General features: G+C 36.2%; 1 protein-coding gene across 28 annotated transcripts in view; it reads left to right on the top strand.

The window, feature by feature from the left end:
* The window catches only part of RIMS1 (regulating synaptic membrane exocytosis 1), a 302937-nt gene that overhangs the window by 245325 nt on the left and 33772 nt on the right, over nucleotides 1–23840 (top strand). For 20 of the 28 annotated variants that reach the window (XM_057418888.1, XM_057418863.1, XM_057418867.1 and 17 more), the window contains 2 exons: nucleotides 2568–2734; nucleotides 17197–17429. The exons of 7 other annotated variants lie outside the window; for them this stretch is intronic. In XM_057418888.1, the coding sequence (XP_057274871.1) occupies nucleotides 2568–2734; nucleotides 17197–17429 (400 nt within the window). Of the gene's footprint in view, nucleotides 1–2567; nucleotides 2735–12037; nucleotides 12335–17196; nucleotides 17430–23840 lie in introns of those variants that run through there. One more of the 28 variants, XM_057418886.1, reaches the window with a different exon arrangement.

Genomic DNA, 23840 nt, shown 5'->3' with positions numbered 1-23840 from the left:
CATTTCTTTAATGCAGATACCAAATAAGTGGATCTTAGCCCATGATATTTTTCTTCTGATAGTTTCAGGCTTATTGCAACAGTAAAATGTTCTTCTTTTAATGATCACTGCGTTGTGGAAGAGTGGTATTTACTTCCCTCTGTATTTGAGGGGAAAAAAAAAGGGTAACTTCAAAATTGCTTTCGTTTTGTTCATCTGTTCCCTGAAATGACTGATTATCAGGCTGGACTGAAAAGCGGTAGGTAGGGAATAACTAGGAGAAGTTGTATGTCTTCTATGGAGGACAGCAAATTCAATAGAAGCAGCAGCTATAGGGAGGAAGAGCTAAACCTGGAAGAAGTAGTAGTAAAATATAAACACTGTAGCACTTAGCATTAACTTTCAGCATCACCACTTCTTGTGCTGATCGCTATTTCTGTGAAACGAAGAGTTTTCAGTTTCTTGGGAATCACAACCTTGGCATACAGTATAACGGCATAGTAAAAGCTCAATGTTGCCATGAAAATCTCATTTAGAAAGGGATTCTCCATGCTTTATGCAGCAACTCTGTGACTGGAATACCAAGACAAGTAGAGCTGATAAGAATTAGGGTACTTTGTGTTTCCATTTTGGAGAGGTTTATTTTGCAGTCTGAAAGAGTGCAAACAGCAGAGTTATTTAACAGAGTCTACAAGTCATTTCCAAAAGTTTATCTGAATGAACTTATAAGCATAGTCTCACCTTAACCCCACTGGTCATTCATATTCAGAGAGTCACACCAAGTCACTTGGAAAGAAAATCTGCTTGCTGTAGTTGAAAATATTTTTAAATATTAGAGCTCTTGAGTCCTCTGTGTTACCCACTTCATTAAATCAGTGTTCTGCTGCATCTGTTTCCACATCAGTGCCCGTTGGGCATGTTATTGGAGCTCAAAGTCATTATGCTGCAACCTATTCTGAAATCATCTGGAGAGTTTCATTTAGTATTTGAAGCTGAAAATTTACGTTTAGTAACCCAGAGCTTTCTCTCCCTCAGATGTTTTTATTTAGTCAGCCAGTGCAAGCCCCTCGCAGGGAAGGTATTACTCAGAGTTACCTCAATACACACTCCTCAGGTCAAACCCACAATTTTTTATTCATAAATTGGTTTGTGAATTTAATCTTGGCATATGCCATCCAGGAGCTATGAGTAACCCTGACACACATGTTGAGACACTAAACTTGTATAACCTCCATTTCTCCTACAGATTTCTATATTTACAGTCAGTGCTTAGTATTCTATTTATTCCCTCCTCTACCTTTGTTAACTTTCTCATCTTACCTTAAATGTTTTACCAAGAGTTTCCCAAGTGTGCTGTGGAGACCTCCAACATAGTTGCTAAAAGGCACCAGAGCAAGAGAAAATAAATCTGGCTTGAGGGCAGGAGGCCTGATGCATTTGTTTGTACAAACCCAAGGTTGTGTTTGCCAAGTTTTTAAAGTTAAGTCATGATATTTGTGAACTGACTCAGCATGCAACCCAGTGCCTAGTTGAGCTGGGGATATTCCCAGACTGCCCCAGCTTTGTGTATAACTCATAAATAAACTTCTATGACTTGCAATTTTACAGAGCACAGATGTGGAAAATGAACCCCCTAGGGTTTCAAGTCAAAAACTGCCTAGTGTTAATAGTTTTCCCATAATATGCCCTGGAAGTATACCACTGTTTTAGTTGCTTCCCAGCCAAGGGTACCTTGATCTCTAATGATAGTGGGGTTTAGTTTTGGGAACCTGATAATGATTTGAGCCTCATATCTCAGTGACTGAGCATTTAGGTAAGTGACATTGCTAGGACTGAAGTGTATGTCTGACTGATGATGTAAGAGCTTTATGTAATATGCAGTGTGATGTCACAGTTTTAACTAATGAAAGCTGTTGCTGTCAGCAATTCTATCCCTGTCCATACATTCCTCCTGCTGGGTCTTGTGCTAGTTCTCACCATGCACACTTGCAAATGCAGCTAGGTCAGGGAACTGATCTGCCTGAAAACAAGCACTTCTGCGAGTTACCTTTCTGTCTGACTAGTCCTCTAGTGTCACGATGCAAAGAGGCAGAGATTAAAAATACCTTTTTCCTTTTCCTATGGAATTTAGGTATTGAAATCAATCCTCAAATGTCAGCTTTATGTAGCATTGCATTTTGTTCAGACCTATATGCAGTTCTGTTCCAAACTCTGTACAGTTTACATATACATGTACACTCTGTATAGCTTTTTCTAATATTTGAAAAGTAGAAGAAAGGTCTTATAGGCAATATCTGTCCACTGCAAAAACACTTCGTTATTATAGCTCCAGTGTACTAAAGAACCAGCAGCCTATTTCTATTCTAATGCTGTAATTTTTCAAGTGCTTTATTTAGTCCATAAATACCATGTTTGATTTCTTTACTAGACGTAACAACATTATTTAATATAGGCATTTCTCTGAATTTCATGCAGTTTTGTTACATTCAAAAGCAGTTAGAGAGGTTTGTCATACTTAGGTCAAATTGTTTCAATATATGTGTTATGTTTTGATGAGACTCCTCACCCTTTCTTTTCTTGATCTCTAGTATAACATACAAACAGATCAGTACAGAAGTTGTGATAACGTCTCTGCCAAATCATCAGATAGTGATGTCAGTGATGTGTCAGCCATTTCCCGAACCAGCAGTGCCTCACGCCTCAGCAGCACAAGTTTTATGTCGGAGCAATCTGAACGCCCTCGTGGCAGAATCGGGTGAGTTCTCAGTGCAGCTTCAATTGTAGCACACCCCCCTTTAATTCAGTGCGAGACTGCAACCAGAAATTACTGAAATTAGGTAGCCAAAACATAAGAATTTATAAAAATTGTTATGCACATGTAAATAGTCTTTCATTGCTGGCCAAAGATGACAATATTTTTGCAGTTTTGCATCTAAAACAGAAAGTTAACTTTTTACAAGAAGATGACTGATTAATAATGTATTTGTGGCAAATGGAAATTGAAGACACACTGTCCCCTCATTGCTGGCTCTCAGAGAAATCTATATGTCAATAAGGTATTATAGCAGAAATACTAGTAGATTTTTTTTATCTAAAGGAGTAGCTTTCATAAAAGCTCTTTTTTTCTTTCAATCTATAAATTTATCTACCTATCTGCTTTTATTTTGATGTTTTTATGCATATGATAAATTACTACGTTTCAAACAAGTATTTTATAGTAATTTTGATCTCTCTGGTTCACAAGTAGTTTAATTCATTTGTTTTATCAGTAATCAAATACCTGTTTCATCCTTGATAATAACCTATTCTTGGTTTAGTGCTTTTTTAGATAAACAGATTGATTCCTGTCTTCATTTAACTCGATAAGAAAACTCCCACCACATATAATGGCTATAGGATTGTCTTGGTAGTCTATGATTACATCTACCAATGTCTGAACTCTCAGAAATTTGCCTTAAAGTATTATAAGACGCCAGAAGAACGAGAAACTATAAAAATAAAATCATCCACATGGAAGAAATCATCAGATGCCATCAGTTTGGATGGCTTCATTTAGTACTTCAGAACACTTCTAGAGAGATTCACCATCCAAGAAGTTCAGCTGCAGGCTTTTTGTTCTGTTCACAATGGGAACAGGTGTTAGGGAAACTCAGAAACCGGCCTCTGTATATGAACTAGCTCCACCTCATTTTTTTTGTGAAGGAAAGTTCATGAGGGTATTCAAAGTCATGTTTCATATTGGTGAAATTATAACCTGACAGCTGTAGTAATCCACAGACCACCAGAACACTGCAGTGGAACTGTAAATGTATTAAAAGTTATTCAAGTGTTTATTTAAACTAATTTGTTTAAATGCTGCATCTCATTGCATCCTAGCTTTTCAGTATTTGTCTCTTACAGAGGGCTTTATTCATACCAAAATACCTGTATTTTCTGGACATTGTATTTTCTCAACACTGTTGAGAACTCTGTTGAGAACTTTCTCAACACTGTTACAGTGTCTTTGGCAGGTTGAACAAAATATGATTTTTGTCCATAAATATCTCTGTGTTGACCATATTTTATCAGAAATGTTGCTTGGGCTCTGAATGTCTGATCACAGATACCCGAACCAGGAGAATTAGTAAGCTCATATGAGTCTGGAAAGGGAGAAACCTAGGGTCAATCTTTGCTCTCATTCAACCTCTTCCATTTTAATGAGTAGCAGAGCACCTTGGGTACAAGATTAGTGTTCAAAGCCAAGTACTTGCAATGGGAGCTCTAATTCAGCTTTACTCTAGACCCCTGAAGTGAGATGTAAGTAGAATCCAGATGCCTTACCTTTGTGATACTGTCCACAGAATCCATACCTCAGAGATTAGATAGTTTTGCTTGCTTTAATTTTCTCTAAATTCAGGTAGTATTTCCATTGTGAACAGAAGGTATAGTAATAATACAGAGTGCAACTCATTCAGTAGGAATATTAGGAAGAAACTAACAGATTCATAAATTAATCATAACTTTCAGTATTTGACCTCTAAGATGGCAGTGGTTTTGTTCCCCTGAAAGATCTTTTAAAATAAGTGGAACATGTCTAATGGACTGTCTTTGCAATTAGCAGATTTCAACTATTAAGTGCAGTGGAATGAAATTAAAAATAATTTTGATGTTAGGCTGGAAAACATTGTATCCAACAGACTGACATCCACTGTTCAACGTTTTCCATTTGGGTTGTCCACAATTGTATTTAGTTGATTGTCTGTCATCATTATAAAAATGTCAGGTTTTAGAGCCCTGCAAAACTGTTATGTTATGGGAATTAGATCTCAAGAGAGGTCAGAATGGAAGGAAGGTGAGTGCTGAAGAAAAGAAAAGGAGATGGCATTTTGCTGATGATCTGAGCCAAGTCTGCTTCCTACTCTCCTGTGTCTGTACTGGTAGCCTCTGTCACATATTCTTTAGTCAGTTCTTCTTGTAGCTTGCTTATTAAATGGAAATGAAAAGTTAATTTTGGGAAAGCACTGATTGTGTTACAGACAATATTTTTCAGACTGAGATTCATGCTGTTTAACATTAGCCTTAGCAACTACGTATCTACAGTGAAGTTAATTAAAAATTAGGTTTTTGTTAAATAATTCATCTAACTTAATGAAATCATCATTAAAACGAAGAAAACACCTATTCTCTCAGATGGTACACCTCATCTTCAGGTAGATGTCAAAGGAAGATTTGGAGGAATCCTAGATGACTAGTTCAGATTGGTTGCTTTAATTTTAGACATATAAAATTAAGTGGATTCTTTCTTTTAATTACTTACATTTCTTTAAGTTCAAGGATTTAGAAATTTGAAGTTCAAGTTTGATTAGTAATTTGAAGTTCAAATTTTATTTTTGCCTCCAAGGAACCTGACATTAATATATATCAAGTAGGATGGGATGGGATGGGATGGGATAGGATGGGGTGGGATGGGGTGGTCAAGGAGGAGGGACAAGGAAAAGAGCAGGTTTTGACTTACTGTCTTCTGTCTTACTTGAAACCACATCTGTACCATCATTTTCTTTTTGAAGTGTATCAGCCCAATGGCCATGGCAAGTGTGTAAGCATAATGTTAAGTTTAAAGACAAAGTTCATTGAACTGCCTTTTTTATGCACCTACTTTTGTTGTTGTAAAACCTGGAAGCCATCTCTTTTTTACTTGCGGCTCTAAAGTCAATAGGTATTAGAAAAAAGTGTAGAACAATTTGTGAGGTTTTTGAACAATTTTTAATTTCAATGAGGCTGACCTTTTTCAGTTACTTTACTCAAAATACAACATGCTTTTAATAATGTACAGAATTTATAGAATGAAGCACTACCTAAACAGCAAGGATAAAAACAGTTGATGCAGAACAACACAGAGATACATCTTTTTGAATAGCTAGATAACACTCTAACCTTTCTTTGGGTCAGAACTCATAAATTTGAACTTCTGTATATTAGGAAACTAGAGCATGTTGAAGAAGTTAGTAACACAGAGAGAATGAAACACAATCTTCCTTTCCTTTAATCAGTGACAAGATTGTGTCTAAACCTTTTAAGGCAGAAGGGTAATTTCATTCCTAAAGTATATTTATAATTTAATTACCTGTCAGAAAGCTGTGACATAGCATGCATGAAAAATACCATTAGTTAATTCAGTCTGCAGATTTTGTTGATTAACATTTCTAATATGTTGCAAGAGGGAATTAAGATTGATGCAAGTTCTAAATATAAGTCTGTGCAATAGCTTCTTCATTTCTAATTTGTTTAGCATTTTCAAGTGAATGTTAGAACAAATGGTTATGTGTGGATAAACTGATCTGCATGTGAAATTATTCCAAATGTCTTTCTGGTTACCATCCTGGGAAGCCTGGTTGACTGCCATGCTCTCTAGTGGAAGTGCAGACAAATACCAGGAATTTTTTTCTGGGAACAAAATGTTCTGGGACTTTTGAATTGAATCAGACTTGTGAATTTGGCTTGCCATAGTATTTGAAGTTGTATATTTCATGACTGAAGTCAGTTTACCAGTACTCCTTTATGGAGGTTTCTTTTCATCAGTCATGGTCTTTATGCATTCATAACACAGTCAAGCAGTACTTTGTGTCTGTGTATGCTACAGATGTTACCATGTATGACTCAGAGACATTTCTCGCATCCTAAATGAAGCAGAAGGGAATTTTTCATGGTTTAATGCAAATGATTGATAAGTAAGAATCCATGTTAAATACATGATGATTAATCAGCACCATATGGGTTTGATCAGACAAAGAAGGACATTTGCTCACTTCATTAAAAATTATGCCCAATGGTATCATTGCATCATTTTTCATTAGGGGTATGCTTATGCAAAGGTACCTGGACTTCTTGGTGTCGTCAAGTAGGGAACTATCATTCATAGTAAAGGTGAGCTGGAGGCTTCTGTTTTGGAGGATTTAGCAAGTTGGCTACCATAAGGTGTTTCACTTAAATCTGATCAAAAAATACCCGATAAATATATGACAGACTTGATACCTGCTTTTAAGGTGAATTCTCTCAGTGTATCTGGTTTTCTAACAAAATGCCCCTGCATTAGGAATATCACTGTTGCTCCTAATTCTAAATTTGAAAATCATAGCTTTATTAAGAATTCTGTTTCATATATTATGTGTGATATAATTATGTATGTGCCATATTTTAATCTGACTTTACATGCTTTGCTTAACTGAATGCTCAAGTTTAAGTAAAATATTTTAAATGAGTTATGTAAGAAAGAGGGTTGTAATAGTGGACATGAACCAGTCCTAGTTTATTTCACATATGCCATACTACTGAATCGTTTGTATCACAAACATATAGTCCCTGGGATTCAGGTGGGTTCTCTGTACATTACTGAAGGGAAAGCGATTTTTTGTTTCATACTGGCAGACTCTATCTGCCAAAGCTTTTCATCCCCAGTTTCCAGAACAGCGTATACAACTTGCAGGGGGCTTCTATGCTTTCAGTAAACTAGACTTTGTTCTGTTAGTCACTGTGGAGCTAGTTTCTTCAGCCTCTTAAAGTGATGATCTTAATGGTGCAATTTGATCTAGTGCTGAGGCCAGCTTTCTCTTCATGGAATGGTTCAAGGCACTAATACAGAGCTCAGATAGCTGGGATTCCCTGGTGAACTGGTAATCTCAAAACACTTAAGTAATCACTCAGTATGTTGACATGGAGCATGACCAAAGAGTAGTGAGCTCTTGGCACAATGGCCTGATTCATCATTGGAGGATCTCTTTTCATGCTGTTCGCATTTGTCATCTTGACATTTGTACTAAGATGGATATTTGGTGGGCAATTTGCAGGGAACTGAGTGTTTGAACAGCATCTTTGTATCAGCACACTTAGGTGTGCATGGGAAGGGAAGAATAAATGGGAAGCGATTAGCAGCTTCTTCTGTTGCACATCAGTAACAAGCAGCAGTGAGTGACCATCAGAGGAAGGGAAGGATAATGTGCTATAGATTACATGTGCAAAAAGACCCAGATGCTTTCAGTGAAGGATGAGTGAGTGCTCCCCACAACTGCTGGAGGGTTGTGGTTAGTGATTTGTACTTGGGTTCAGTGAAGTACATGGCCTGTGCTGTGCTGGAAAAAATATGATTCAAGTCAGTACTGGTACTTTGCTGAATCAGTATATGAAGCACTTTTGTGTATGTTTTATTCTACTGGCTGGACTTCTGCATTGCATTGAGCACTTGCATTGAATTGTCAACCATTTTTCCACTCCCATTAGCTTAAGGAATTAGACTCTCTCAACACTTGTATTAACAAGCTAATTAAGCACATGGTAATAGCGACCATCTGCTTTGATTTCACAAGTATTTTTTATCAATTATTTATTTTCAATTTTTAAATACAAGCTATTAAATTCAGTATTAGAACTAAGATATTATACTGCTTTATCTTTTGTTCAGCATGACTAGAACAGTAGTGGCATTCCAGATTGACATAAAAGAAGACTGTTATAAATACCAGAAGACAACTTCCATATTTATGAGACTAATTATGTTACTAATAATTTGCCTGTGTATGACTGTTTCTTTGTAGTCAAGGTTTCTGCAGTAAACAAGGCATTTCGGGTCACTAAGTAGATACTGATTTTCTTATATAATGTAATAAGCAATGTTTATTATGCAGTAACTTTAGTGGTTTATAGTTCTCTGTTTAAATACTGGGTAAGATTAATTAGTTGGTATTGCAGTAGAGTACCTCTTCCCTCCCATAGCTAGAATGGGAGCATTCATAATGTAGCCAGTGCTGTTGACAGACTAGAGACTTTCCATATTTCTTACTATTAAAAATAAACAATAAAAGCCCTCATTGGATTCATAGTATCTGTCTGCTACGTTTTCAGATTTCTTTTCATCTTGGAATTTTCCATTGCAAAGTCTTAATTTAAAATAGAACGTTTAAATTAACATTTTACTATGTGACTATTGTTCACATTTATTCAATCCAAAAGTCACACAGTACACAGTACACACACAGTATGTTAGAGATTGGAAGGGACCTCGAAAGATCATCTAGTCCAATCCCCCTGCTGGAGCAGTCATCTCAATATCAGCGATGCAGAGAATGGCACATGGGGTAGCATTATAAGAAGCAGTGTTTTTCAAAGCATAGGACACTTTGAAACCATGAATGTAATTTATCCACTCCTTAGTTGCGAATCAAACTACTATTGCAAGAATAAAATGAGGTGAAACCAAGGCCATAACAGTTAGTACTAGATTCAATCATGGTTTTGATGTGGGCTTTCCATATTTAGTATGCCAATATGCACCATGTGTTGCATCCATAAGTATGTGTGTCCCTGCTACATGTTTGTATTAGTGCTGTGCTCACAAAAGATTGATACAAGTATTAACTAAAACACGGAGGGTTGATAAAAAATTAATTAATTAAACTCAATTCAACTTTAATAATTATCACAGTGAAAAGACCATGCATACAAGATGCTTTGGAACAGCTCAGTGTCACAACCTAACAGCCCACACTCCAGCCACCTCCCTCCTCCACTGTATCTCCATGATCTTAATTGATCTTGCTTCTTAGGTGATATTTCTTAGGGCAAGGGCAAGAACATTGATGTAACCGGAGTCACAACTCTTGCTTTCTGGGGAGAGGAACAGAGAGCAATAGCCTCCAAATTATTATCATGGAGGCAAGATATGTGAAGACAGTTAAGTTAAGCTGCTTAAAAAATGTATCCTTTTTACCACTAAACTCTATGTTACAGATGGGAACTTGGGTTCTGAGGTCATTTATGTACAAAACCAAGGTGAAGCCAGAGTAATTAATGTTCTAACTGTTCATTATCTAAAGATAATGATTTTTTTAAATCCATCATTATAAACTGCTTTGTGTGTCATAGAGGGAGGGAGATGGAGTCTTTAATCCCTTCAGAACATCTGTATGTGAAAAATGTGCTACGGAGCACTGCTTGTGCATTTTTAATTAATTGTGCTTCCTCTGTCAAAGAAACTGTCACGTTACCAGCAGCCTTTCTTAATGATTTGAAAAAAGACTGAAATATAATTTTAATTGGTTTTTCATTTAATTATTGCAGTTGATTAAGATGAAATATAATTCATAAGTTTTTAGCATAAGAACATTAACATTTTTAACAGGCAGTACATGCTATATTTAGAATGAAGAAATGTAGGAAAATAGTTTTAGCCATGGGTCAGACCTTAGAGTAGCTCTTGCTTGCTTTATCTCATTTCAGTTTATCTTTTTTAAAAGATTTTCTGTATTTCCTTTTTGGACCTGTCTGTCCACTGTTCCATTCAGGCTTTCAGATTTTGCTCCTCTATTACCTATTTTGTGGCTATTTCCTGTTGCTATTATTTACTTCTGTAAAGGAGCAGTGAACAATCTATTTCATATCAACGATGTAGCCTTTTTACGCAGAGAGCAGTGAGATCATGGGTACATCATGCTTTGGAGGGAAAGCAAGCAATGCAGCACATAGTAACAGGGAGAATAATATGCAGTTGCTGAATGTTGTACAAAGAAAGAATTAAGTTTTCTTGCTACTGAAGAAAGTTTCCTTTATTCAGTATAAGCAGAAAAAACTCAACATTTTGTAGTTGTCATACACATACACACCAGTACCATATTTTCTTGCTACAGGTTTAACATTTATGTGCTTGCTATGTTTGGTACACTTGAATTTAATAAGTACATGGCTATTTGCAGTCAAGTTTGGGTCATTTGAGCTGTCTCTTGATTGATTCCCATTCGCCTCGCCTCATCAGTGTTAGCAGTGCTTAACCTGAGCAGTGCCCTGGCAGTAACCAACTGCTTTTGTGTTGGTTTCATTTAATGATTCATGTGATCAGTTGCCTTCAGGCTGACAGTGCCATGGGTATGCACAGGCAGACACACACGCTCCTGCACACACAGACCATTGCTCTGCTATTTTCAGAGTATATAAATTAACTTGATGAAATGTTCTTGGGAAATAGTTAAAATCTGCTTATCTTTTGTAGCATACAGACTTTCTGAATAATTATTCTTTCATTTTGTGGAGAAATACTAGTTTTACAAGTTTTTTTAAAAAAACAAAACAAAACAAAAGAAAACCAACAGAAATCCATCAGAGCTGTGAGACTTCCACGATTCACTGGTCAGTGTGTTACTGAGGAAGGCACTTTCACAAAAGAGGTTCTGAGCCTATATTCCAACATGGAAATTTTCTGGTCTTCTGATGTAGGACAATAAAAAGTTCTCATAGGAGACTTCTGTAATGAATCTTTCCCAACCCTTACCTTTGTGAGAGTTTACACACTGAACAAAATGGGGCTGCATCATTCCAGAGGCACATCACTGAGTAGCAATATTTTACAATATAGGAATATTGTCAAGAACAGATATAATTTACAAGATACTGAATTTCAGCTATCTTAAAACACCAATAGGATTCTAATATGGTGACTTTACACAGGAAGCAAGCTTCTTCTGATTCTAATAGCTATTTCATGGATTTAATACATGGTCGATGTGCACATTTGATCAATATGTAGTTCCAGTTGGTACAGACTGTACCAAATTATTATTTCATTGGATCAACTAACTTCCTTATGGTCTAAAAATGTCTCTTGACTAGCTAGAGAGAATTTTGATAGGGGGTATGCGTTTGTCCTTTGGTTTGTAAAGCACCATGTTTGAATTAATTTATGAAATACCATAAATTATACAGTAATTAATCTTGCAGAAAATGTTATATATCATATGTAAATATATGCCTATATTCTAAGACTGACAGAGCAATTTCTGGATAGGTAATTTAGAGTTTGGATTTATTAATTAAATTTCATATAATGCTAATAATAAGACTTAGTTTATATTTAGAAATGTAACGATCCTCTTTATAAAGGAGTGCGCATCTTCCCTTTGGTCCACAACTATTACATGTTTAGGAGGTTATTAGTATTCATGAGCTACCTCATTGCAAAAGGGTACCGTAGGAGCTATGAATTAGTACATGATTCTGCATTCAGTAGAAGAGAAAGGAAGCTTACTAGCTCATGCTGGTGAAGGCCAGGGATTCTGTTGAAAGACTCAAGTTACTGCAACTGTGCGGAAAGATATTACATTAAAACATCATCTATACGGCAAGGAATACAGGGGATTATTTATTTACTCAAGGCTTGCACTATTGGAAAAATAGATGGAGTAAAAATGAATGATCATGAAAATAAACACCTAAAATATTTTTTTTAGAAATCATCAGTAAGTGTAAGAGAATGAAGGAAATAATGTGGTTTTAGTAATGGCTAAACACTTGATTTTTTTTCCCTATAAAGGATATACTTTCAAATATTATATAGGTGAGTTTATGGTCAAAGTTTGTTCTGGCTTCCTGTATCTAATCTTTATTTTTCAGGTGACATCTACTACTAGCATGTATTTTATGAAGCTACTGAGAAATACTGACTGTATATCTATATACCAATTTTCTCCATCCAAGTAATTTGTCTAGTAGAATTTTTTGCATCTTGAATATATTCATTAGATATCTGTATGTAATCCTAGCAAGTCCAGTAATGGAAAATAAATGTTTAGTTATGATGTTATCAGAAGGGTTAAGTGCAAAAGGATATATGTAAATTCATGTGTATCTTTTGCTTCTTTATGCTTCATAAATTAAACTCCAACTATATTGAAGAAAGTAACAGTATGAGCTAGGAGCTATTTCTCCAAGTGATAGCCAGCAAGGGGATGGAAAAATACTGTGTTCTGAGGGTACTCAATTAGATGGATTGGGAAGACTGAATATTAAACGCCTGTTCTTTTGATACTGTTGCAATTAATGTCAAATAATAAAGTAGCCCAGGGATTAGATGAATGCAAAAGAATCTTAATCTGTTTGCTTAGATATGCAAGGGGAAGTATTGGACAGCTGTAAGATTTGATCCTTAGTGCTCTCGCACTAATCCTGTTTATGGCACACTAATAGCTATTTTGTACTCGCAGTACATTAGAACATATTTCCTAGGAAAGTAGAACTTGATATTTGCAGGGTAAAAACAAGTACAAGATTAAACTGAACTCTAAAAATCTCAATCTTTATCTTTGCTAAGGTGATTCTTGTAGTTCCCTCTACCTGTCACAAAGAATGAAAACTGAAATTTATATGAGTCTTTGAAAAACAAATGTTCTATCCGTTATTCAGAAAGTATTTCATTGTCCTCAAATTAGGGCGTTAATATATCAAATATAGGATTCTGTGATCCTATCAATTCTTATTTCTCAGTTGATGGACATCATTGTCTCCTAGGATCTTATTAAATAAGAGATCAGATCATTTCAGCTCACATTTAGTAGATCATTAAATGTGAGATTAGATCATTTCAGCTCCATTTAAAAAAAAAGTGGAGACTGGCATAAAAGCATTTTAAGATTACTATCTATTATATTCATAAATACTTGAAATTCAGTAGAGCAAAGTCAGTAGTATGATAAATAATTATTCCTTTATTTGCATGGCAGATCTTATACTTTATCTGTGTAAATTATTCATTTATAGATTAGTACGTCAGCAAATATGTCAAAATACTCAAATGTCAACAGATGCTCACAACAGAAGTATTTTCAATTTCTTCCCTCTCTCTTACTAAATTATTAGTGCATAAATTCCAGAGTTCCAGAATTGACAACAAACCCATGGCTCAAAATTGGAACAAGGTGACTACAGAAAGCTTTGAGTAGCATCACAGAAATAGTCACTGAAATCCAATTCCAAGTGCTGCTGGAAAGGAATTATCCATGTGGAAAGGAATTATTCATGTCTAATCACAGTAGAAAGCAGGACTCCTGAAAATGAGGCATGTGCGATTCTTCAAGTATCAGGCTTTACTTTTGGTCTGCCCTTTCTTTGAAATGACAAAGAGTCCTCTAGGGAAGCAAACCAGTCAATGGCATTGCCTTCTTCCAGCCCTTTGTGCACAATTGTGAGGCCTTGTTTCCTCAGCAGAGGAGGAAAAGGGACTCGGTGCCGGAAATTAGCTGATGTAGAATGATGTTGGCAAACCCTGATATAGTGAATTAGGGATCAAGGTTTCTATATGCTACAGGGATTGTGTGACAGCAATCTAGGCTAATGGTGGAGGTTGACTGTGTATTCAGGCAGTATTATCACACTGTACATCTGATATTTAAAGTTTTCCTGATAAGTGTGCCAGTTAGTAGCATCACTTCTTCTTAAAGAGAAAACATTTCCTAAGATTCTGTGGCCATAGCCAGAATTCTGTGGTAGAGCTATGGACCAGTGTCTAGCCACAAAGGTAAACTCCAATAAATCTTGTCAAATTGTAGAAAAATATTTTTATCAGAATTTTCAGCATTAATTGTCCATCACTATTTTTTTTTAAATTTCTTTGCTATTTGAAAAACAGTTATTCCTATTTGGCAATCCCAGTTCATGGCTTTTTCATGTTCCAGTGTTCATGGAGAGGTAAAGAAAGAAACCTGTGTTACTTTATGCAAAACAAACCAAAGTTTAGGTTATTGCATTCTGTGACCAACCATAAAACTATCCTCATTTAGTGATCATTGCAGCTTTAAAAAGCAGTAGTATATGTAGCTTATCAAATAAACACTCTACTATGTTAGGGACGTGACTGTATTAAAGCCAAGATATTAATTTTTATCTCCCTTAAAGAAAAAAAGGCTAAACAACTGAGACTCTGTTTTGAAAATGGGAAATATTTTAGGGCACTTTTTCTCAATTTGATACTATTTTTCAGTGAACAGAACTCATTTGCCTCACACAAAATCTCTTTCTTCGTAGCTGCATATTTGTGAAAGATGGTATTTTTATTTTGGGGTTTGGGTTTTTGTTTGTTTTTCTAATGAACAAAAAGTGCAGCTGAAATTCTTCCTAGAATGATGGAATTAGTGTGTGTGTATGCACTCATACACATGTGAGGGAGTGTGTGCTGGGGGAGATCTACAACAAAATACAAAGGAATTTTTTACATAGAAACATCAACATACATATGTCCTTTTATTTTTGCCACATAAACCTTAAAGCCAGCCACTAACGATGCAGTGGGATAGAAGAGAACAAGAGGGAACTTATAAGTTCAGTGTGCCTAAGATGGTTCACAAAAATGTATTCCTGAGTAATTCAGTGCATTACAGCACCTCCTCCTGTTTGAAGGTGGTTGCTGTTTTTTCCTTTCTGTACTTAAGAGGAGCAGATCCTAAGTGCTGCAAATAGTTAAAAGCCTATGCAGAGACTGATAATGGCCTCTCTACTAAGGTTGTCTGTCCAAGGACTTTACTTTGCAGTTTCTTCATCAAAAAATATTGTCTATCAGCTCTTACCTATGGTCACGCATTAGTAAATCTTGGTAACTGTCAGTAAAACAATTTCAGTGTGCTATTTTATGCTTTCCTGGATCTGTCTTTGGACAGGAGTGATTTAAACTTTAGCAGGGCCCAGATCCATAGAAATAACAGGATGTTAGTTCTTCTGCTATAGAAGATAGCAACATTTCTTATCTGTCTGAAACTTGTCATGACATAAAGAAGCCTACACTTCTGACCTCTGTATTTCTCATGTGGAGGAGGGGACGGGAGCAGGCCATCACATCTGCTGGGAAGGGAACCTGCTGGGAGGGACAGCAGGACTGTTGCTCAACAAATACATTCAAAATTTGACTTCAAATTGCAAAACTACCAAAAAACCAAATTAAAAAAAAACTAAAATTAATATGTTGACAGTAGGTCTACTAAGAAGTAGTACAAGATCAAGTGATCCTGCCCCTCTGCTCTGCTCTCGTGAGACCTCACTTGGAGTATTGTGTGCAGTTCTGGTGTCCTCAAAATAAAAAGGACATGGAACTGTTGGAGCAAGTCCAGAGGAGGGCCACGAGGATGATCAGGGGACTGGAGCACCTCCTGTATGAAGACAGACTGAGAAAGTTGGGGCTGTTCAGCCTGGAGAAGAGAAGGCTGCGTGGAGACCTCATAGCAGCCTTCCAGTATCTGAAGGGGGCCTATAGGGATGTTGTAGGGACTATAGTGATAGGACAAGGGGTAACGGGTTAAAACTTAAACAGGGGAAGTTTAGATTGGATATAAGGAGGAAGTTCTTTACTGTAGGGGTGGTGAGGCACTGGAATGGGTTGCCCAGGGAATTTCTGAATGCTCCGTCCCTGGCAGTGTTCAAGGCCAGGTTGGACAGAGTCTTGGGTGACATGGTTAAGTGGAAGGTGTCCCTGCCCATGGCAGGGGGCTTGGAACTTGATGATCTTAAGGTCCTTTCCAACCCTAACTATTCTATGATTCTAATTTCCCGTTTACTAGCCCGATTTAATAACTACGTTTGAAGTGAGTCAGCCTGCAGCTTAAATTTCTGGGTCTCTGCAGAGTGGTAACTATCTTTGTATTGCCATTGGAGCTAGGGCATTGCTTGGTTGCAGTCATGTTAGGACCATGTATTGGTATGTCCTGTGTATATTTGAAATTGTTCTCTAAAGCATGTTTCAGAATACTTCATACAGCCTGTATGGCAGGAGCAGAAAATGGTTTTGTATAGAAACATTCAAAAGCAATGCGATAGCTAAAGAAAATCAAACAGAACTGCCAGAGCAATTAATCTTTGTGTCAGTCAGTGAAAATTCTAGGGGATTATTAGGGGCTTTGTCTCAAAATTATTTTGCCCTTCATACTGTGATTATTGCATTTACATTTAAAGAAGTGATAGAGTGAAGATGTAAAAATCACTACATATTATCTCTTTCTGTGAAGTATGAAAATACAGAAGATGATATCTTCATATCTATTAGGTCTTAAGGCTTTAGTGAGCTGTGCCAATAGGATACCTACATATATTATCTTAGTCCATATTCATCTTTTTTGTCCTGAAATTGTTGGTTTATTGCTTTCTGTGTTCTGGGAATATAGACAGTAAGGCTCCACATGACTTTTAAATGTTGTGTGTCTTTCTGTCACTTTGACAAACATGGGAAAATGTTCATTTTATTTATTTCCCTAAAAGAAGTGAAGAACAAATTATAATACTGGAAATATATACTCTGAGGAGCACCAAATTAACCTTTTATTTGTGAATCAAATAAATGAAAATGTATCAAGACTTTAATTTACTGATTTAAAAAAAATGCTTTTGGAAATGGTATTGCACACACAAATTAACATGTTTGTTTTTACTTTGTAACTGTAGTACATTTACTTCTAAAATGCAAGGCAGACGGATGGGGACTTCAGGGAGAATCACTAAGAGCACAAGTGTGAGTGGAGAGATGTATAAGCTGGAGCACAATGACGGGAGTCAGTCAGACACGGCTGTCGGCATGGTTGGAACAGGTGGGAAGAAAAGGCGTTCCAGCCTTAGTGCCAAAGTGGTTGCCATAGTGTCTCGAAGGAGCAGAAGCACATCTCAACTTAGCCAAACAGGTGAGTGAGACACATGCTCTTTGGAAATAGGACCTTCACCAAAAGTGGTTATTTCATCCGTGGCAACTGTGTTACATGAATAAGGATATAGATCACTCAGGAGATAGAATTTTCCAGCTGTGAATAAATTTCTAAGATATTACTTTTCTTAGACGTCTGCAAGAAACAGTATACTAATGCTTTTTAGAATATGTACCATACAAACTTTCTGTCCTGATCAATGAAAAATCTTTGTATCGCTTCAAAGCCTTGTTAGGCTTTGAAGGTGGGCAAGGAAATGCAAAAAGAAGCATGTGGGTATGAACAGTAGATAATGGTTCAACTAAGAGCAGATTTTTATGTATATGGAATTTCTTCTAGCACAAGAGTTGAGTACAAACAGTGGAATTGAAATCTGAACAAATGAGTGGCAGTTGGATAACTTGGATAATAGGTTGTACCTGTAGTGGCAACAAATGTTGTCAGAAGCTTCCTCTGATTTCTTAGTTAAGATTAAATCCAATATTTTTTCTTAAAAACAACAGGGGCAATTTGGGGTCAGTGATTTCAGATAAATTAGATGACAGCATGATGCTTCATTAGGAACATAAGACTTCCAATTCTTTTTTGCGTCTTCAGAAATCTTAAAAGCTTCATATCTGCATAGCCTGAAGGAACAAAAGCTCATGCTGAAAGATACAAAAGGGGGAAAAAAACTGTTTTAAAATCCCCGTTCTGCTCCTATTGAAACCCTGTGAAGATTTTTGCTCTTGTCTTTAGTGGGAGCAGGATCTGGCCTAGGGGGCTTTTCTTACTAAAAGAAGGAAAAGAAAGAGGAAAAGCTTCAGCCTATCATAGAACGCATATGCACACATATTGCAGCAACCCTCTCACATAGTCAGGGCAATCTAAACTAAGGTAAGTAACAATATTGTTTATTTATGTCATCAACTATCTTACCCTTTTACCTTGTGTTTCTTTTGTTGCCAGATGATCAGTAGAAGTGATTCTTTCAAATGTGAAGTTTGGTCAGCGTTAACAAAAAAAGATTGTAAATAACTTTTCTACACAGGTCATTTATGAATTTTGAGCCAGAAAGAATGTTTTCATGTAGCTGGACTAAATGATAGATGTAGTAGGTGTCTTTGAAGGCCAGAACTATAACTGATAACTGTGTTGCTCAAAAATTCACCATGCAGGAAGATGGTAATTTAGATGCATCAGAATCAATGACATGCTCTTAAAGTAATCAAAAGTGTTAGTGTGCTACAGAAAGGATTTTAGGTTGGTGTTTTACTCCACTTACTATAAAGAAAATATTTTAAGTATTTTCCAGAATGTTTTCATGCTTTGATCTAGGTTTCCTTTTAACTCCTAAATGTCACTGAAATAGGAATTGCCATGACAGAGCAAATCTTTGTTTCATCTTACTCAGTAGTGCAGGTCTGACCAGGAACCAGGGCTGTATGCCTAAAAGGAAGGCACAGGGGGCTACTAAACATTTCCCTTGCATGTGGGATCTTCCCCCTCAGTGAAGTTAGTAAATAACTTAAAATCTAACCTGTGACTTTGAAACACTTTTCAGCATTAGCTGTTTAAAGCTCAGATGTTCCTATTCATCATGGAAAGATACTCTAGCTCTCCAAATTTTGCTTGGTGTAAATTTCGAAGCGCTGGGAATTTTGCAAGGAATGGCGCACCTAAAGTTATAATGAAACTCAAACAGCAAATCAAATATGAAAAGTATGATTATGTATTATTTATGATTGTAAAACAGAGTTGAGAGTGATATTTACTTTGCCTTTCCATGGCTCAGGCAAACAGTACTATCTGTGGCATAAGCAAACAAAATGTGGCACATTTTATCACTCACGATTTTGTTAATTAAATTATGTCACAGATCAGTGAGTTGAATTAATACATTTTTTAGAGCAATATGCACATGACACTTGATAGGTTTTTTGCTGGAGAGTAGATGCTCATGCTCTAAATCAGGCACCCACTTTCCTTCCTTCCTGTAGTGTACAAGAGAGAAGGAGAAATCTGAAACGGTCTAATTCATTTTAATGTGTTATGCCTAAGTATCTTAGTAATGTCTCCACTACTGAGATTTAAAACAAAAATCTGTTTTGAGAGTATAATATAAACAAGGTCCTTAAAATTGATGTTGTGAAAATCAGTTCTAATAGCCAAATTCTGAGTTTTAAAACTGGTGTGGAGGTGTACGGGCCTCCAAAAAATGGTGTCAGGTATGAACTTTTGTTATAGATCTTCAGCAACTGAAGTTATGCTGTTGACACAGAGCAGGTATTTTAAAGGAAGTATAAAAAATACAGAAATGTATGTGCAGCCTCCTTAGTTTTTCCTGTCTTTGTCAGTTTAATTTTTTTTTCCTATGATTTGCGTGACTGGAAGTCAGGTCTGCGTGACATAATACAGTCCTTTGTTTCTGAAAACTCAGAAAAGAAGAAATAGAAGAAAAGGTCAGGTATTTCTTGAAAATTGGAGCTTCCATGTTTTTGTGGAACATGTAGACCTGAAATTCTGGTTTACTACTGTCTTCAAAACTAGTAAAATGAATTTCCATCTTGCTTGTTTTCATTTGAAGAAATTGTCAATAAGGGCTGAATTTTACTTTCTGTAAGCAATTCTTGCTTTTAGCATACTGTACAAGTTTAATCATATAAAAATAGAAGTGATGTGTATGAAACTGGTACTAGGTAGCTATTATTTCTAAGATTTTATTGTCTTTTCAATTGAAAAAAGGAAGGGGGGGGTGTGTGTGAGCCTGTGCATGTGCATATGTCTATATATACACATGTGGACCACTTTGCATACGTGGGGCAGATCCACTTGCATCTTAGATTTAGAAAGGACCAGTAATCACATTATTTTGTGTAACCTTTTTCAATGCTGTTGGAAAATATTTATGCTGAATATGTGCCTTATAAGATAGTGAAAGAATTGGGCTTTGTTTTTGTGTAAATCTGCAAGGAAAAGTGTATTTTTCTGCTGCACCTTCGTTTTGATTGTGTTCAAGATTTCATCATACTTTTAATAAGTGTTCATTGAAATAATGAAATCCTTACTTACTGTACTTTGTTCATTGTGTCCACAAATTCAATAGATTTTATAGTTCATCAAAAACAGCTTGTAATCTTCTGGCAGTATTCCTAATGGAAATCCAGCTCTGCAATCACAGTTAAAAAGAAGAAAAGAAAAAGGAAAAGAAAAAAAAAAGAAGAGAGAAGCAAAGCCCTTAGAAAGACCACAGAAAAATGAAAATAGCTCCAGGCATATTCAGTAAAATTTCACTTATAATCCAACTTCTCTAGCTTTCTTTGCAAGCCTGTATTTTTGTATATAGATATATACATATATAAAAATTAAATATATAACTGCAGATTTTCTAAATAATTACAGCATCTAAACTTTAAGTCATAGAATTACAGGAAAACAGATTATGATAGGAAAGCATCATCTATTGTTCTGATTTTGTGATACAGCACTTTATTGCCCTAAAGATATTCTTATATTAGTTCCCAACCACTAAGTGACTGAGGGCAGTATTGATCCCTGCATTTTGATTTGGGGTCCTGGGTTTGTTTTTAAAAGAGATAAAAACTGCTGGCATAGGAGGAAAGAATTTTGTTACAGAATTTGTACCATAAATAGAGACATAATAATACATTTCAAAGTGGATATAGGTAATGGTCACCAGTGAGATCAGTTCTGGAGAACAGAAAAAGCTCAATCTCAAATAAACAGAAGTATTCCTATTCCTAGATCCCTCTCAGGTCTCCTGGTGCATGCAGAGGTATGACTTAGGAAGGTGAAAGGCTTCCATCCTTTTATTTTCTAACCCCTGGTCAGCAGCTGGAGGTTTAGAAAGGTCATCTGCTAGTAGGAGCATGCTTCTCTTGTTCTTTTTAAGTGCTAACAGTGCTTAGCAACCATTCTGACACAACATCCTCACCATCTTTCTATCAGAGATTTGGTAGTGCCACATCTCTATGCCATACTCAGCCTGATACAGTTGTCTGCTGAGTCAGCAAGACGGATTTTTCTCTTTAAGGCAAATGGAAGGATGGCTGGCTGTGGTTTGTTTTAAAAGAAAGACTTAAAGGAATTTCATTCTTTATCCACTCCGCTTCTGATGACTTTCCTGTCAAAAGCATTGACTAAGCATTTCAAAGGAATTGCAACATAGTTTGGGAATATTTACTTAAGATCCGAAACATACTAAACAGTACAGGTAGAAAGACTGAAAATAACAGCTTTGAGATAAATATGAACAAAACTACCAGAGATGCGACTGGTGAGCCTTTTGAGACATGGGCTCTATATTTTTTTACAAATCTTAGTTCTTTGAGACTACTTCTGTTTTCCAAGATGCTCAACACCATTAATGTCAGTATTCTTACTAATTTTCGACTGATGTTGCTTGAGAAATATTAATGATCTCATGTAAGAGAAAGATGAGACTTTGAATGTATATTGTCCCCATTACTGGCTCAAAACAGTTCACCTTCTGAGACTGATCTTAAGAAGGCTTTCTCTTACAGTTTTGTTGGATAACCGAAGTTTAGGTGAATATTTAGAAAACACAACTGCATCATTATACAAATTGTCCTCCAGTGGTGGAGAGTATGATGGTTCACTGGAAGTACTTCATGACTGTTAGCAAGCACAACTATGATGTGGTAAAAATAACAGTGCCTGGGAAACACAGAAATTAATTAGAGTAAAGCAGTCTTTCAGGCTCAGAACTACAGCGTTTCAGAGTAGACACTGCTAGGAAAAAATAAATCTCAGGTTTTCATTCTCATAATCTTTGGGAATACTAGCAGAGAGAATTTTCTGTCCATCCTTGTAGTAATTTTATGATGCAGCAAGAAGTTTCATGCAGGTCTAGATAGTACAGACAGATAAAGCAGATAATAAATCAGAAGTAAAATATGCTGGAGGGTAGAGGCTTTTGGGATAAGGAGGGGTTGTTTGTTTTCTTTCTTGAGAAAGCCATTGCTTCTTTTCATGATTTTATTACTTTTTCACAACCTTTTCTTACAGTGGGCTGGGTTGGTTTCTTTTTTTCCCACAAATCATTTTGATTGTCTGAGTTTCAATTATAAACAATAAAAAAGCTGCATTTCTGAGCATGATTCTTTTAACTCACAACATTTTTTTCATATCTTTTATTATGATTGTGAAAGAAATTGTGTTTATTTAAAAATTACATTTATTTGATAAGAAAGCTGAGTGGTAGAAAAAAGTTCAGAAAACTTTTCTAGCCTTCACTAAATCGTCTCTTAATTATTAGACTGAGTGGAAAGCATGAATATTAGGAAGGAATACTGGATGTCAGGAGCAAACTCGTTAGAAGGCAGGCATCAGCTGGTTTTATTAAAACAAGAGCCAGAGAGTGCTTACTGACTTTTAAGATAAAAATCATAGGCAGATCTTTTTAATATTTTAATGAGAGATAGTGTGTATGCTGATAGAATGTGCTGATGATACTGATTCAGAAAATAGGCTGGTTCCAGGTGATACAGAAGGATGGATGAACTTGAGGACCAGAATAATAGAACTCAGAAAAAATGTGATAATGCAGATTGCAAGATCATTCCTTTCAGAATGACTAATGAAAATTTCCAGATGCAGTCTGGGTTCTCTGTTATCTAGAAAAAACAGGAGGAGGAGGAAGGCATGGATATAATAAAAATCACAGGCTGAATGTAAGCTATTTGTAAGTATCTGGCCAGGGAAAAGGCAAATTCTATCCTGGGTGCATCAGGTAAGACGTTCGCTTGGAGAGCTATGAAAATGTTAACATCACTGAATGAGGCCCAGCTGACAGCTCACCTGGAATAGTGGTCACTCAGCATTCAAGAGAATGAATGCTGGACTTCTGTGGGAATTGAGACCCTGAAGGATGCTTTATTGCCTGATTTGTTCAGCCTATAAAAATGAAGGCGGAACATGGTTATGATTTTTCTGTATGAATGCAATGAGAGTAAACATCTAAAAAGCAAAAGAGTTTTTGAAGCTGAAGGGCAACACCATCAGAAACTGTGGTATAAGAATGATTATAAATTATGAATAAATCTTGTATTTGTCTTGAAATTACAGTAAAGTTTTTATCAGTAGAGAGAGACAGGTATCTTAAACCTCTCAAAGCATTTAACACACTAGGGACAAAACAGCACTTTGGGGGGGTTAATCTAATATCCCATTGCTGTGTTCATAGGATTTCTTTTCTGATGTTCTTTTCTGTTGTCATCTCCTGTTCATCCAGCTGAAATGCTACGATCTCAACTTTTCCAGTGTAGATTCAGAAAATTATCTTGAGAGTCGGAATTCCCATGAGTTTACAGCCGTGCAGTTACTCCACAGGTTTAGTTTAGTCTTCTGTAATTCACTGTGTCGTAGAGG

Source organism: Pezoporus wallicus, unplaced genomic scaffold (assembly GCF_028554395.1).
Source record: "Pezoporus wallicus isolate ANWC-B61680 ecotype Strahan unplaced genomic scaffold, APGP_CSIRO_Pwel_v1 contig_4901, whole genome shotgun sequence".
In the NCBI taxonomy this organism is placed as follows: Eukaryota; Metazoa; Chordata; class Aves; order Psittaciformes; family Psittacidae; genus Pezoporus; species Pezoporus wallicus.
Note: the sequence above shows the minus strand (reverse complement) of the source record. Positions and strands in the feature narration are given on the sequence as shown.